At 41.8% G+C, this 16,839-nt stretch overlaps 1 protein-coding gene across 3 annotated transcripts in view; it reads left to right on the top strand.

Annotated features, from left to right (window-relative positions):
• NEK10 (NIMA related kinase 10) overlaps positions 1-16,839 on the top strand; it is a 133,211-nt gene that overhangs the window by 31,782 nt on the left and 84,590 nt on the right. For all 3 annotated transcript variants that reach the window (XM_084902987.1, XM_084902986.1, XM_084902988.1), the window contains 7 exons: positions 559-643; positions 7,707-7,748; positions 8,981-9,059; positions 10,162-10,229; positions 12,741-12,820; positions 14,138-14,224; positions 16,542-16,766. In XM_084902987.1, the coding sequence (XP_084759113.1) occupies positions 559-643; positions 7,707-7,748; positions 8,981-9,059; positions 10,162-10,229; positions 12,741-12,820; positions 14,138-14,224; positions 16,542-16,766 (666 nt within the window). The remainder of the gene's footprint in view (positions 1-558; positions 644-7,706; positions 7,749-8,980; positions 9,060-10,161; positions 10,230-12,740; positions 12,821-14,137; positions 14,225-16,541; positions 16,767-16,839) is intronic.

Genomic DNA, 16,839 nt, shown 5'->3' with positions numbered 1-16,839 from the left:
GAGGTCACAGGTCAATTCCTGGCCAGGGCACATACCTCAGTTGCGGGCTCAATCCCCAGTAGAGGGCATGCAGGAGGCAGCTGATCAATGATTCTCTCTCATAACTGATGTTTCTATCCTTCCTCTCTCCGAAATCAATAAAAATATATTTAAAAAAAGTATAAATTACAAATATTTTCCTTTTAATGTATGTGTATTACTTTTTAGTCATTAGGGCAAACGTTCATATTAAGGTAAATCTAATTATTGGACCTTCTAGCTATTTGTTTTGGTCGGGTATGCCCGGAGTCAGCAATGGAACTGTAAACCACATGACTGTGGGGTGAGGGGGCCTCTACGCCAAAGTGTTAATGATGGCTTTTATGTGTTTTGCATTAAAATGGGACAAATGTGTAAGTCCAAAAATAGCCATTCCCATTGCAGATTAAGTTTGACATAAACTAATGCTGTTCCTTTGTATGTTCCTCATTCTCCTTCATACTCGTGCATTGTTCATGAGCTGGCATGTTCATCTTTTAGACATGAACAAACATGTTCTCTCTTGTTTTCTTCTTTCAGAGAGTGGGTTAATCGAGCCCCATCTATTCACTTTCTGAGAGTGTTAATCTGTCTGAGACTACTCATGAGGGATCCATGTTACCAGGTTGGTTGGAAAAAAAAATAAAGATATTTTGTACTGGTGATGAAGATGAAATATAACACTGGTGGGTTTTTCTTCAAAGCAGACCATGTTAAACTTTTTCATTCTCTTGCAACTCAATAGCTTTCAAATTTGGAAAGTATCTCAGCTGCTATTTAAAAGATAGGAGAAAAGTGATTTAATGAGGACCAAAAGGAAAATCTCTACATTTCTACTATATTACTTATGGGATTAAGTGGATTACTTGTTGGTCTATGTTGTCATGATTGGCTGACATTGAAAACCACAGGCAGTCAGAGAGGTATGCACTTGGCCACACCTTCAAGCATGTTCAAGGTCAAAGTCAGCTGTGACCAGTAGGGGCGCTTTGGGGGGCTCTAGAGTCATGGTGGCTCCACATTTTCCCTTTAGAAGAACCATTCCCTTCCTCCTCCTGTATTTTAGGCTGGCTTTGTGCTGTTATAGTTTAGCCAACCACAATCATTTGACTAAGAGACTTAAGGGCACCTCTGATGGCTTTCTGTCCTGATAACTTACAGTTTTCTAGGAGTTTTCATTTCCCTCATGACCAACCACACAGAACTGTATGTTCCACACATTTCTGAGCTGCCATGAGCGGTGCAGCATGGGTCACATATAATAAGGGTGGACCATATGTTCCACTTTGCCCCAGTCAGTCCCAGTGTGTGCTCACTCTTCCTACTTAATAAGTAGTCACACCCTTCTTTTCTCTCCAGCATGTCCCCATTGGGGTGAGAACAGTGCATATATAATTTGAAGGAAAGTGGAGGCAGGTGGAGAGCTAGTGCGTTGGCTTATAGAAATTAAGAAAATATTTGCCCTAGCGATGTCCTGTTTGTTCAGAACACTGGTGACAGTTGTGTCATGCTCGGCTGATCTCCTTTCTCGGCCAAGTTCCTGATGGAATCAGTCAGGGTTGATTGTACTGCTCTCCGAAGGAAAGAATTCAGCAACCTCTTTGTTTATGGGGATTTCGTTACCAACACCCACATTAAACTATTATCTCTCTCTGGTTTCGGCTCTCCATAGAAGGGGATGCTCTCCGAATCGCTCTTTCTGGCAGCCTTCTCGCAAAGAAGAGCATGTGCTCAGGCAGTTACTCAGTATCTAAAGTTGCCAAAAATTGTTGGCCAAAGTCACAGAGCTAGGCTGGGGTTTACGACCACTGATGCCGCAGAGTCCCGGCGAGCCTTCGCCGCGGCTCGGCATTCCTGTCCTCGCTGGTGGTGTCCAGCATCCTCAGCGGCTGTTCCAAACCATCTTTCTCCTCACACCCAAACCACCTGCTGCCCCTGTCATTCTCATCACCGTACATCTGTTTCACGGGGAAATCTGCAGACGTCCCAGTGGGAGTGCTCCCATTTCCTTCTCTTTGTTGCTTGAAATATTTGGATTATCGCGCAACTTTGCTTCTCTCCTTGTTTCAAAGGAAACATCCACCGTCCTTGCCAAGGCTTACCCTCCCATCTGTTCTCTTGTCAGTGGCTCCCCTTCTGTTGGCCTTTATCATAAATACCCCCTTTTTGATACTTTATCCCTTCCAATCTTCCATCTTACCATCATCACTGCATTTTTTGAAAGGTCAGGATATGAGCCCACTTCCTTTCTATCTGGACAGTGAATTCTGTGCACAGGGCTCTCTTTGGAAGCCATTTAATAGCCCAGAGTGTGGCAGGCTTCTGTCATTCCTTCACCCAGAGGCTGCAAGCTGGTGGCTTGCAGAGCGAGTCTTTCCTGCCAGTGTACAGAGGCTTCAAGCTATGCCTCATGGAGATTCCAGCAAGAAAACACTGGATGAAAGGGAAGCCACCATTGCTTAGAGTTTTCCTTAATTAAAGGCAGACATGCAAGGTTTCAGGTATCCTTGGAGCTCTGAGCAGCATAAGATCAATTTCCAGCTGGATTCATATAGTGAAACCCCAGCACATTACTTATCAAGGATAAAGGGAAAACCTTAAAAGCTCCAAACTACAATTACATTAGAAGCAACAGTGAGAAGGCAGTCCAGCAGAGGGGCCTGTCTCAGCCTCGCCCTCCCCAGCCCTCTGCAGCACTGCACGCCTGTCCCGCACTCTCTGCCTCACCGACCCCGAGAACCTCCAGCTCTTCCTCAGCCCTTTGTGTTCTTCTTCTGTTTTACTTATTTGCTCCCTTTTTTAAATCCCACTTTTCTAAATGTTAACTTTCCCAAGGTCCTTTTCTTTCTTTCTTTTAAAATAAAATAAAAATACATTTTATTGATTTTTACAGAGAAGAAGCGAGAGAGATAGAGAGCCAGAAACATCAATGAGAAACATTGATCAGCTGCCTCCTGCACACCTCCTACTGGGGATGTGCCTGCAACCAAGGTACATGCCCCTGACCGGAATCGAACCTGGACCCCTCAGTCCACAGGCTGACACTCTGTCCACTGAACCAAACAGGCTTCGGCTGTCTTTTTTTTTTTTTTTTTTAAATAATATATTTTTATTGATTTCAAAGAGGAAGGGAGGGGGAGAGAGAGAGAAACATCAACGAAGAGAGAGAATCTTTGATTGGCTGCCGCCTACAAGCTTCACACTGGGGATTGAACCCACCACCCAGGCATGTACCCTGACCAGAAATTGAACCGTGACCTCCTGGTTCAAAGGTTGACGTTCAACCACGGAGCCACACCAAAAGGGCCCAAAGTTCTTTACTTTATCATCTTCCTCCCCATCTTCCTAGCTCTTGGCTTCAACTATCATTTTTGTTGTTGCTGTTCTTTGTTCCCAGCCACATATCTGCATTCTCAAACTTTCTCCTTTACTTAAGCCCTGCATTTCCCGGGATATGATGGGGAATGACATCCCAGTGACACAGTAGCATAATGGTTCTCCAGGTGTGATCCAGAAATTGCTTACAGGTCTCTGAATCCCCTTCAGGGGTTCACAGGATGAAAACTGTCTTCAAGATAGCGTGCAGGTGTTATCTGCCCCTTTGCTCTCACTCCGTACAAGTGTGCAGTGTGGTGTCCCAGAGGCTGCAGGTTGCGTGATGTTGTCATGGCTATGACGGCTGATGGAACATGTGCTGTGCGCTCTTGATTTTTAGGAGTTTCTCACTGGCGATTCCTAATATGGTAAATGTAGATAGACATAACCCATATAAGCAAAGTCTTTGGGATTCTGAAGAATTTGTAAGGGTGTTAAGGGGTACAGAGACCAAGGAGTTTGAGAAGCACTGTTGTAGCACATTATGTGCAATAACTTTCAAATGGACCTCTTCAATTCTCCCTCAAGCCTTTTAGAAGAGTGGTTACTCTTGCTCCTGGGGAGATAAGTGAAGGCCAGTGCCTAGAGGGGGTCTTAAAATCGTGATGGAGGAATCAGTAGCGGGGAAACACTGATAAGTTTGCACAGTTAGTGATTCAGGATCGAGGGCTCCCTGCAGTGTGTTCAGCATTGCTTTAGTTGCTGAGTAGGTTCAGGATGAGCATGTCTAATGGCAATGACATTTTCGGCTGTGGTAGACATAGTGGTGGACTAACAACACCCACATTGGCGTGCAGTGTGTTCCATTTTTTTAGGCATGCTTTTTATCTGTATTATATTATTGTATCTCCCCCCCCCCCTTTTTTTTTAATAAAAGGAAAACTCAGGGGATAGGCAGAACAAGGACATTTGCTCACATTTTACACATCAAACTGAGGTCTGATTGACTAACAGACTTTCTCCAGGTCATTAGGCTCAGAAGTACAGACCTGTCCTGTGACCAGGGAGAAAACACTGAGGCCCAACAGGGCAAGCAGGAGGTGGCCCTGTACTCTAAGCAGGCAGTCATGTTTGCTTTTCAGATCAGTAACCAGAGCTGTCAAGCCCAGGTATGGCATACCTTGTGGTCTTGCTTTTCTCTAGTTGATGCTTTCAGGTTGGAACAATCCCATTGGTGTAACCAAAGGAAATACAAGGAAGACCATGGGTCTGTGAGCAATCACCTGGACTTGCTCCAGTCTCCATAGGAGAATGGGAGGGGGCAGAATGTTTATTTCATAAATGAAGGGTTGAAGTCTTGAGTACATAGCAACAAAATTCTCTTTGCCCTTTTATTAAAAAAAAACAAAAAACTTTTAAAAATTATTTTTTTAAATCCTTACCCAAGGATATGTTGAGAGAAAGAGAAACCTCGATGTGAGAGAAACATGGATTGGTTGCCTCCCACATGCACTTGACCTGGGATTGAACCCCACAAACTGGGTATGTGTCCTGACAGGGAATTGAACCTGTGACCCTTTGGTGCATGGGACAGTGCTCTAATCAGCTGAGCCACCTGGCCAGGGTCGCTTTGCCCTTCTTATACTTCATAACAGTACTTCTCAAACTATGTTTCCCAGTGGTTAAGTATTCTGTGAACAGAATTGTGCGCCGACAGATATGTTTAGGAAAGGCTGCACTCCAGGTCTCCCATTGGAGCAGCATAGTAAAAGCTCTGAGGAGTCCTATGATGAAGCACTTTGTTAAACTCTGTGTAACCTAGCTCCTAGCATTTCCCAAGCTAATTTTAATTTGATTACAAAACATTTTTTTTTTGTAGAATTTCTAATGCCACCCACTGCACAGAATAGAATAATCATCCACATGATATATATTTAGAAACACTGACATAGTCCCATAGAGTTAACATTAATTTTTGGATTGATATATTTCTCATCAAGGTAAACATTTAAAGATGAACTTAAAAAACAAACAACAACAACAACAAAAACAAAATGTTTATAGTGAACTTGACCATGACAAATCATTTGAACATTATTCTTTTCCTTGGTGTCTTCTCATTTCCTTGGTATCTTCTCATTAAAATTTAAATCCACTTTATGTCAGCGACTTTGAGATTTGAACCTTTTGCCCTTATCTCATTTTTCATGGCCCGTTGTACTTCTTTTTCACCTATATATTCTATCAGCAACTCAACATATCCAATCAAGTCTCTCCTCTAACCTAGTCTAATCTTCTCCCTCTTGGTGTTTGTTAATCAAGGCCTTGTCCCCCTGTCACCCACGCTCTAATATGGTGACGCCTTGTACTTTCTTCCCTTTCTTCCAATGTGTCTTCCTCTTCATATCACTTCAAAGACTATCTTGGCCTCTCCATCTGTCTTCCCACTGCCATGGCAAACCAACTGGGCCTCCAGTTGACTCTTTGCCTCTCCAGTTTATTCTAAGACTAGAGGGGAAGTCCTTATAGCTGATTCTGATCAGTCCCTTGTTCACACATTTCATTGGGTTTCCTGGTCTGCATGATGAAGCCTTAATCCAGGCTCATGTCTCAGGCCTCCCTCAGTGTGATCCCATCCTGCTTTTCTAACATTAGTCCCAAGAGTGTTCTTCCTGGAGTTACGGAGGTGCTTTGCAGAGTTATGGAACATCTTGATGTTCTTTCTGACAACTTCTTTGCACCTTGGAACTCACTGTTCTTTTTCTTGGAATCTCCTTTATCTTCCCTTGTCCTCCATTCCCCCCCCCCCCCCCAACAAATCTTTCCATCTTTCTCAGCCCATCAGAACCCCATCACTCTTATGAAATTTCCCTTAGTCCTCTCAGCAGGATATCACGTGTCCCTAGGACTTCATGAATAACTTCCTTATAACATTGACCAAATTCTGCCTTAAATTCCAGTTCTCTGTGAATCTACCTTATGTCAGAAATTCAGGAAGTAGGCCTCTGCCATCTATAATACATATTTGTGTCCTCTTTAGAGCCTAACCCAGGGCTTTTACATAACAGGAATGAAAAAAAATTGTAGAATAAATATTAATAGTTTTTAAATGTTACTTCTATTTTTATATGTATAAAATATCCCAACATCGCTAGGGATAATGTATACAACATTCCTGTGTTCTTTAATTATAGCTTTTCTGGCGTGAGTAGCAGTGAAGAGAATTCAAATTAATAGGTAGTCACAGAACTATTTTTAATTGAGTTATAAAGGTCCTTTCACTCTTAATTTAAACACGGATATGTTTAGTCTTTCCAAATTCACTTTGCACAGAAGAAGGAAACCTTGACCCCAGAGGCCTTGAGAGCCTGCACCTGCCCCCACCTGCCCCACCTGCTCCCTCGGTAGGTCGGCTTCCTGGCGGGACTTCACTATTCCCTCTCACACTCGTGTACTCAGCCCCCTGCACTTCCCAGAACTGGACCGATGGCTGATGTTTATATTTCAAATAACTTCCTTGTGTGCATGTTAAGTAAGAAGTGAGACGTCAACACAGCTTTAATTAAACAGGTTAGGGCCACCTGAACTACGTTGGCCTGAAAACAAATGTCAGTGTGAACAGTCCGAGAACACTTCCTATTCATAGCTCCGAGCTGGTCTCCAGCCTCCCAACCCCCTTTCTTCCTCTTTGGCACTTTGAGGAAGCTTTGGGATTGTGATGAGATGCCTTCTGACTGGGAACTGGATTTTTAGACCTGTGTCAGGAGACATTTGGCAAAGATGACCCTCACACTGGTTCAGAGCATGGGTTTAAGAAGACCATTAGACTAATCATTTTAAGGGAAGCCTGTAGTCTAGTCCGTTCTTATTGGAACTCAGAGTGTGAGTCAGCAGGAGATTCTGCATTTCCACTCAGCCCCCAGGCCAGGTTGATGCAGCTGGTCTGCGGACCACACCAGGCTGAAGCCCAGAGGAAGGGTCTGGGCATTTGGCTTGTCACTTAGGCAAGTGGCTAACCTTTCTGGGTCTTAGTTTGCCTGTCTGCAACATGAGAGGATTAAAGGGAGCGATATCTAACAGTTCCTTTGAGCTCTACCAGTTTCTGATGACATGGGAGAAAGTGAAAAAGTGAGGAGTCGCCTGAGGTTATGAGCATATTTATATTTTCTGATTCTCAACCCAACCTTCATTTTGATTAACAGTTTACCTTAAATGTAGTATGACAAGCATTCAAGTTTTCCACATTGATGTTAGAATATGGACCTTCATGAAATAATTCTAAATCTCATGAATTAATATTTATAAGAAATTGCATGCAAAACACACCTTTCCCCCCATCTTTTATGTATGCTCTGTTGTTTCTGTTTTATTAGGAAATACTCTACAGCTTGGGTGGCATTGAAAGCCTAGCTCAGGTAAGATTCCTTTTGCGGTTGCTGGTCTGGCCTTTCCATGTTGCTCCAGGACTCTGGGCAAGGATTACATGTGACAGAAGATGGCTTTTTGAAACCATAAGCGGCCTGCTCAGGGGAGGAAGAGGCAGGGTTAATAAGTGAGAGTGTGAGGCAGGACACTCACAGGGCAGGGCGGGACCCATGACATTTTGTTCTGGCTAATTGGGCTCACTTTACCTAGCCTGTTGAAACGAGAAAGTGCTATAAAAGGTCACATGTCTTTAGTTAGTAATGAAAAGAAATAGATCTTGGCTGGCAGGCCCTGTCCTCAGTGCTGCACGTACCAAGTGATGGGAGGGAATATTGGCGATGAAGCTGTTCGCAACCTTCTCACACTTTAAAAAAAAAAAAAATCACCGTGTTCACTAAAATTTTAACCAGTAAATGAAAATGTGAGGAATGATTTTAACTTCATTTATTTTTCAGCTTTGGTAACTACTGAGGGAAAGTAAGCAGGAGAATAGATGTGCTGAGCTCATCAAATGCTTGGGTTTGTTAATTTGCTAATGCATGGCATGGCATTGAATTAAAACAGTCCATTCTCCTAAAACCCAAAGCATGTACAGAAAAATGGTTTTCATAGTAAGTCTGTGGTCCTCAAAACTCACTCTGAATTATTAAAGGAAGATGAAGTTTTATGGCAATTTAATGTTAAATTTATGCTATTTTCATTTTTGGGAAATGAATACAATGTTATCTAGCTTTTGTTTTTAAGATTTTAAAAAATTGGTTGGAGATTTACCTCATTTAATGAAATAGTCTTTCATAAAATTGTAAATGACATTCTTATTCACTTTAACCTCCATTAAAATGTTGGAAATTAAATTGTACTAAAAGTCACATTGAAGAAATAAAGTTCCATGTACTACATATTATGCATCTTATTTGTATCTTATAATTGGAGGCTAAATTACACTACAAACCTATTCATCTACAAATTATTGGGGGACTTTTCAGAGTTTTATACAGTTTTTGCATGGTCCCTCCCTAACTTCAGGGCATGCGAGAGAAGGCCTAGAAACCAGAAACTCAGTCACCCATTTGCACTTGAAGGAAAGGGCCCGAAAGCACTATTATTTGGTGAATCTGTTGCGCCACCTACAGCTCATCTTTAGAAGTGCACAATCTTGTCACCTGCTTGTATGCTTTTGGTGTCTTCTCTGACTTGCTTGTTGGTTTGGTCCCTCCTGCAGTACATGGAGATCGTGGCCACTGAGTACCTCAGCTACAGCGAGGAGCAGCACAGTGTGGGCAAGTTGGTCAACATGACGTGTAAGCATGGCCGGGGGGCAAAGGGATGGTACACAGCCAACTCTGCACGTGCAGAATAAGCAGCACAATGTTTGCAGTGCAGCAGGAAAAGGGATACTTTGAACATTTATGTGGTGAGACTCCATGCCATTTGTCGTAGTCAGTGCCGAAATAGACCCAGAAGGAAGACTTCTAGATCCACAACTGTTACCTCGAAAAGCCCAATTTCACGTTTAAGAATATTTTCATTGAGCACAAGCTTTCGTTATATAATGCAGGAGTGACTTCCAAACCAGCAGATTTTGGTAAACATATCTTTTGATTCCTCTAATTCCTACTAACATGTGAGAGGCTATTCGATTTTCATCTATAAAGATGGGTTAATCATGGTGCCTATCTTCAAACCTTGGAACATCCAAAGCATAGAAAAGAAAAAAAGCCCTAATGTGATAACAATAACGTGAACTCATTGGTCTGTGTGGTGAGCTGTTCTCTGGTCACCCAGTCTTCTCTGTCTGGAGGCTCTTCCCAGCCCCACCTTCCACCCCCTTCAGAGCCTTCCTGCCGTGGGGTACCCACCCCCCTCTCTTTGTGAACAGTTTCCCGCCCGTGTTTGCTTACTGGGCAGCACCCTGATTCAGTCACAGGGAGAGAAGTGCAGGTGGTGAGCTCTGGGCACAGGAAGGCTCTTTGAGAACAACTGCTTCCCTCAGCTGAGGAGTCCTGCTGGGTCCATCACATCTGCTGGCTGCCCTCTCCTCTCTGCCCAGTTGACATCTTTATGGGGCGGGTCTTGGAAAAAACAGGTTTCACTGTGAACTTATAACGATGTTAAGAAACTCACTTAACTTTAGGTGGAAGGAAAGCTTTGCCTTTTTGCTACCCCCTTATTTCATTATGTAATAGTGTCATACAATAAATACAAGCTGAGCTGGAGAGGTACTTCTTGAACTCAAAAACAACAACAAATAACCCAGTTCCTTCCCCCTCCATTGTTCTTTCTGTGCTGTACCTCCTTTCCCATTGCCCTTTCTCTGCTGGCTCCTTAATACTTGAGGCGTGAGGTGCTATGAGTACCACCCTACTTCTGAATCCCTCTTTGAGTTATTTTCTTTCTTTATAGATATTTTTCAAAAGCTTGCTGCTGTCAAAGACCAAAGAGAATGGGTCACCATGAGCGGCGCCCACAAGGTGAGTGGTCCTGGGAAGTCAACACTTAGCTCCACTTGGCAATGGCTCACCCTGCGTGGGGTTCAGAGCCCTGTGGTCAAGTTCTATGTCATTATAACTCAGATCTGCTCACCGAACCTCAACTTGTAAATCTCTGCTAACCCTTGAATATTCTCTACCAGCCCAAGGAGCAAATATAGGGGTTTCTGAAACTTTTCCCCCTTATGTCACTTAATATCAACTAAATTTATTAATTTAAATGTTGCTTGCAAAACCCTGACTATACATAAACTGATCCTAGGTGCATGCTTACAAATAAACAGTGCAATGTGTGTATTCATAGAAATGCATTCCATGTGGCACCAGAGGGAAGACTTTTAGATCACAGGTTTTGTCTTGAAAAGCCCAGTTTCATGTTTAAGATTTTCACTGAGTGTAAGCTTTCTTTATTTAATGTCAGAGGGACTTCTGTAACAGCAGATTTGGGTAGAAAAATTTTTTGTCTCATTTAATTTCTATTAAAATGTCAGAAGCTATTCACTTTCCATCTACAAAGTTGGGTTCATAATAATACCTATTTCATAAAATTTGGAACATTCCATTTTCAAAAAACAAGTTTTTATTTGTTTTCCATTTTAAAAAGTGAGTTTCCATGTTATGTTGGCTTGAACCATAGGAAGTTGCCATGGTTTGTGGGCCACTTTTACATGGTCCCATTTTATAATTAGACTAGAGGCCTGATGCACAAAGATTTGTGCAAAAATGGGCCTTTCTTCCCCTGGCTGCCGGCACTGCCTTCACTCTGGCCAGAGTTGCCTTTCCACCTTCCCATGCTGCACAGAGGCCCGGAGCTGCTGGGGTTGTGTGGCATGCCTGTGTCATCGCCATGGCAACAATGCAAGCATCCTGCCCCCGGCCTCTCAGCGCCAGTGTATGCAAATTAACCTGCCATCTTTGTTGGGTTAATTTGCACACTCACTTTTGATTGGCTGGTGGGCATCACAAAGGTACGGTCAATTTGCATCTTTCTCTTTTATTAGTGTAGAATCAGATGGTATAATATTATAAGCATATGGGTCAAATGTACATTTCAAGATAGTTGAATGCAGGTTTAACCAAATAGACTACATTTATATTTATAGCAAAACTATTTTACATGGTAGCTGCCTAGAGCCAAATTTTAATAATCTGTTGATTTCTTATATTCCAGGAAGCCACTTCCCAGGGTATGTTAGAGCAAGGTTGCCTCAGATGCTGCTCATTGGATAGCAGGGATGGGGAACCATTTTTCTGCCAAGGACTGCCATTTGGATATTTATATATTCATTTGTAGGCCATACAAAATTATCAGCTTAAAAATTAGTCTGCTAAATTTGGTCAAACATTTAATTAACTTACCCCTAATGCCTTGTCAGGGCCAGATCAAATGAGTTTGTGGGCCTTATATAGCCTGCTGGCCACGCATTGCCCACTCCTGGTACAATGAATGATTCTAGGTGATATAAGGTCAACATTTCTCATTTAAATAGTCATATTTCACTGATATTATTGCTTAGAAGTTGCTAAACATTTGTGAGTAGCATTGAGGTTTTAAGTGGATGTGACAAAAATTATAATAAGGATCTCAGTGACTGACATTTGGAAAACATTTAAGTTAGAAGACAGAGAGAGGAAAGAAAAAGTGAGATGAAAAAAAGAGGAAAGGATCAGAGAAACAAAGATAATGATAGCTTTATAAAAATGCATGAAATCATAAATTTTTGGTTATATAAAGGAGAAAAGCCTACTGATGGAAAATCCAAAGTTGTCCAGCAGTTGATGCAGCTGTGGCCTGGACTCTGTCTGAGTGGGTACTTCTGGGGGACTCTCGAGTTTTAAAAATGTAGACAGAAGAGCAATGAACTTGTATTAATGGGAACTCAGCAGAGCAAACTGATAAGATCAGAAGACTTCTAGCCAAGTCATGCTCCTCAAGATGATGTCTGGAAGCGTTGATTCATGCTCTTTCAACATGAATTAGACATCTGAGAGGCAAATGGAGTGCTTTGTAGTGTTGACATATCTTGCTTAGTTGGGGGTGGGGGGATGACAGTTTTCAACATTTTAGTGAAAATGGTTCCACAATGCCTGACTTGGAATGTGTTCCCCACGACCGGTATTCTCTGTACTTAGTTATCATGACCAGTGTTTATGTCATTATTCTCCCCACTTCTCCCTGGGGAGAAGGGTCGGAAGAAGCAGAGCAGACTTCTTGGGCACATGGAAATAGAGGGAAGTGTGAGAACCGGACTGGCCATGTGGCTTTACCCCCTTTTCCTTCCTGTCTTGGGCAAGGAATGGCTACAAAGTGCCAGAGTCAAGAGTTCCAGTCAAGGATCAACGCCTGGCCCTTGTAGAGAGCTGGATGCCATGAATGTTTAACAGAACTCCCTTTGAGATTAAGCCTCTATGGTCTTTGCAAGGAAACATTATACTGTTCTAGAAGCGTGTGATACTTATGCAGTTAAACTTTCTTTTCCTTCATTTGTTCAGACATTAGTAAATTTACTCGGTGCCCGAGATACCAGTGTTCTGTTGGGTGCCCTTCTGGCTCTGGCTAGTTTGGCTGAAAGGTAAGTGTGTTTTGATACACTGTCCAGTTCTACTACTGTAGCAATTTAGGTGGCAGAGATACCAAATAGATCAGTTTCTCTACTTACTTGGCTACCTACTCAGAAAAATAAACATGGCGAACCATTAACATATATATTTAAGAGGATCTTGGATAGAAAAGCATCATTTTAAATTTTAAGCTGTTGGAAAGACAAATCACAGTTTAAATTTTTCTTTCCTTTCCCCCCCCCAACCAGAAATATTTACCTAGTCTTTCATTCAACGTTCAGTTACTTCTACTTTCAAAATTATTATTGACAATTGAATTTCCCTAATATTTTTTTTCCATTCTTCCCTGTGTACTTACTTTGACATAATCAACATTTTCAAATATTATTACCCTTAAAGAAACCTAAATAACCTGTCCTCTAATAGATCTGATTACTTAAAATAAAAGAGCTGGAAGTATATTTTATGCCAATAAGTGGATCATTGCTTTTTTTTCCACTGAGTTTTTTCTCCAACTTTATAGGAAACAGTTGAAATATAATTGTATGTATTTAAAATATACAACATGATGATTTATATACATTGTGGAATTATGACTAAGATCAACGTAATTAATACATCCATCACCTCATGTAATTATCTCTGTTTGTGTGATAAGAACACAGATCTGCTCTCAGCAGCTTTCAAGTATACAATGCCATATTAGTATGTGTAGTCACCATGCTGCACATTAGATCCTTAGGATTCATTCTTCTTATAATTGCAAGTTTATACCTTTCCTTTAATCTATATATTCCCATTTCCTCCTCTTCCCAGACCCTGGCAACCACCCACCATTCTATTCTCTGTTTCTACTTAATCAGCTTTTTTTTTTGTTTTTGTTTTAATGCTGTTTTTAGATTCCATATACAGTATTTGTCTTTCTCTTCTTTCACTTAGCGTAATGCCTTCTGTGTTCATCCATGTTTCTTATTTTTATGGCCGAATAATATTCAATTGTATATATCACATTTGCCTTATCCATTCATCTGTCAAAGAACAAATAGCTCATTTACATATTTTAGCTCTTGTGAATAGTGCTGATCATTACTTTTTTGGTGAGCAGCATGGTTCCCTTTGCAGTAAAGGAATTAAGTTATCATCATACTATTATTAAACAGATTTATGACCTATAATGTTAATTGAATGTTGGGATGTGATGCAACCCTGCCCCATGGAGTTATATTGCATTTTGTTTTCCTCCTGAGATAATATTAGAGCTAGGATATTAAATAAGTGAATATGGTAAACTGTGTTTTTAGTAGTTACTAATAGTTTTCAATTTGTAGCCCAGAATGTAGAGAGAAGATAAGTGAACTCAACGTTGTAGAAAATCTGCTGATGATTTTACATGAATATGACTTACTTTCCAAAAGGTAGGATTGCTCACAGGGAAAAAGACAATGTCTTATATTTGATGAAAATGATTATTATTTTTTTATTATCTCATATTTTTTACATTATTAACTGAATATCATGAGTCAGCTTTGCATTTGTTTTCTATTTAAGTTTATGTGAAGTAAGTAGAACAAGGTGGTGTTCTTTAGTCTTATATTACTTCTAGATCTGGGCATAGAATCAAATTGTATAAATTCTATGATCACATCTTTAATATATTTCTTATTGCATTTATTTACATCTTGTCTCTTTAAGGAAAGAAAATCTGACATGGCTCTATTTTTAGTAATTTCAGATTGTGTGTTGAAGAAATGATTAATTGCTAAAATCTATTTTGCTTAAGGCCAGTAAAATAAATTATAATGGGTACTGGCCTGTTTCATGACCTTCTATTTTTATAACTCAAAACAGAAACTAGTGTAAAATTAAATCATTCAACTGAGCTACATATTGCTCTAAAGAATTACTATATACAGATAGTTATTAGTTTGTCTTTAAATAGAGTTGCAGTCAACATCACTTGATATGTAGTCAAGTAAATAATTTTTTAAAGAGGCGAAATAGATAACAGAAAGTCAAGTAATAAAACTCTGACACTTAAATTCATAGTAAATCCCCTAGATTCTTCTTTAAAGCCATTTTATTGTTCTTTTACAAACTATCCCTGAACTCATTCACCCAACTAACAGCCTCTCACAAGTGCTGGCTAACCACAGATGAATAAGATACGAGTGAATAGAGTAGGAGAGGACAGGCACGCACATCAGCGGTTTTGCCACAGCACTGTCCGTGGTGAGGTCCCTGGTGTGTCCGTGGTGCGGTCCCTGGTGCACTGGATACGCTGGAGCACAGAGCAGAACCTCTGAGGGGGCATGCAGGTTTCCCAAGGGCAGGAGGAGTGATCGAGGCCGAGGGAGAGAGCGAGTGGAAACAGAATATGCTTCCACTTGAAACGGTATGTGTCAGAGGATCTTGCATGGTTGGGCACAGCTGGAGCCAAGAATGCAGGAGGGAAAGTGCCAGAAACCTAGACTAGACAGTATTAATGACACATTAAAAAATACAGCTAATTTTGGTCAGGCCCTGCTCTAAGTCCTTCTGTGTGTTGACTCATTTGAGCTGCACAGTAACCCCATTAATGTCCATATTTTATGGCCAAAGCAATAAAACACCATTAGGTCATGATGGACTCTTTGTGCTAAAGAAGAAGTGTAGTTTTTTTTTTGTTTTGTTTTGTTTTGTTTTTATCATGAATAGCAGGAGGGCTCACAGAAAGATGTTAAGCAGGATCAGGTTTATTTAGGGGGGAGGAAGATCACTCTGAAGGCAGTGTGTGGGGGCTGTGGGGTGGGGAATACAGCTGCACGAGATCCACATAGAGTAAGGAAGGAATGTGTTGTGTAGAAAGTCTGAAAGGTAAATAATACGGTTTATCAAAGAACATATGTTCTGAATGTCACAGCATGAAAGTGAGGAGCTATGGAAAATTGGCTCAGGGGAAAGGGATTTTGAAGGGAATGAGAGTATTGGAGATGTAGATGAAAGAGGGGCTTATCCCTGGAGCATAGTCAAATATTACAGGGATGGGAGGAGCCATGGGGCTAGCTAGCTGCAGGACTTACAAGAGACTTGATCCCAGCAGTTGCCCAGGAAACAGGGGCACTGAAGGTTCTTGATGGGCAGTGGCAGGTTGAGATGATTTCCACTCTTCTATGGTGTCATGAATCAAGATCAGGGACAAAAGAGGAAGAGCCGATTTAGGGGAGGAGGATAATGCCTTTGAGTTTAGACACAGTGGGGTGAGTACCGCATAGTAAGTTGCTGAAGACTAAGATAAAGCTTTTATATATCTTGTGTCTTGAGCACACTGCAGGTCCCATTTATGTATCTGACATCTATTTGCTAGCTAGAAGTTTTTTAGCCAGACCAATGGGGGTACAATGAGAATATGACTTAGAATAGCAGTCAGCAAACCGGGACCTGAAAGCTAAATTTGGCCCCCTGCCTGTTTTTGTAAATAAAGATTTATTGAGACACCGCCATGCCCCATTTATTTATATGGCTTGTCTATGACTGCTTTTGCTCATTTTGGCATGACTGGATCATTGTGACAGCCTATATGCCAGCAAAGCTGAAAACATTTGGCTGGGGCCCAGCCCTTCACAGGAAATGCATGTTGACCTGCGATTTAGAAAACATTAGACGGATCCTTCACGCAGTGATGACAGCTCTGGTCTAGATGTAGTCAATGGCCCTCTACTGCGCTGACTCTCATCCTCGCTGCCTGCCCCCCAGGCTGACCGCGGAGCTGCTGCGCCTGCTCTGTGCCGAGCCCCAGGTGAAGGAGCAGGTGAAGCTCTACGAGGGGATCCCCATCCTCCTCAGCCTGCTCCACTCGGACCACCTGAAGCTGCTCTGGAGCGTGGTCTGGATCCTGGTGCAGGTTTGCGAGGACCCCGAGACCAGCGTGGAAATCCGCATTTGGGGAGGCATCAAGCAGCTCCTTCACATTCTACGAGGGTGAGTGAGGGCGGGCTCTGGCCCACGTTGCCCTAGTCATGCACTGCAGATTGGAAACGCACTCGGCTCGCTC

Source organism: Pipistrellus hanaki (genome assembly GCF_964339955.1).
Source record: "Pipistrellus hanaki genome assembly, chromosome: 13".
NCBI classification, from domain to species: Eukaryota; Metazoa; Chordata; class Mammalia; order Chiroptera; family Vespertilionidae; genus Pipistrellus; species Pipistrellus hanaki.
This window is presented reverse-complemented; position numbering and strand designations above follow the sequence as displayed.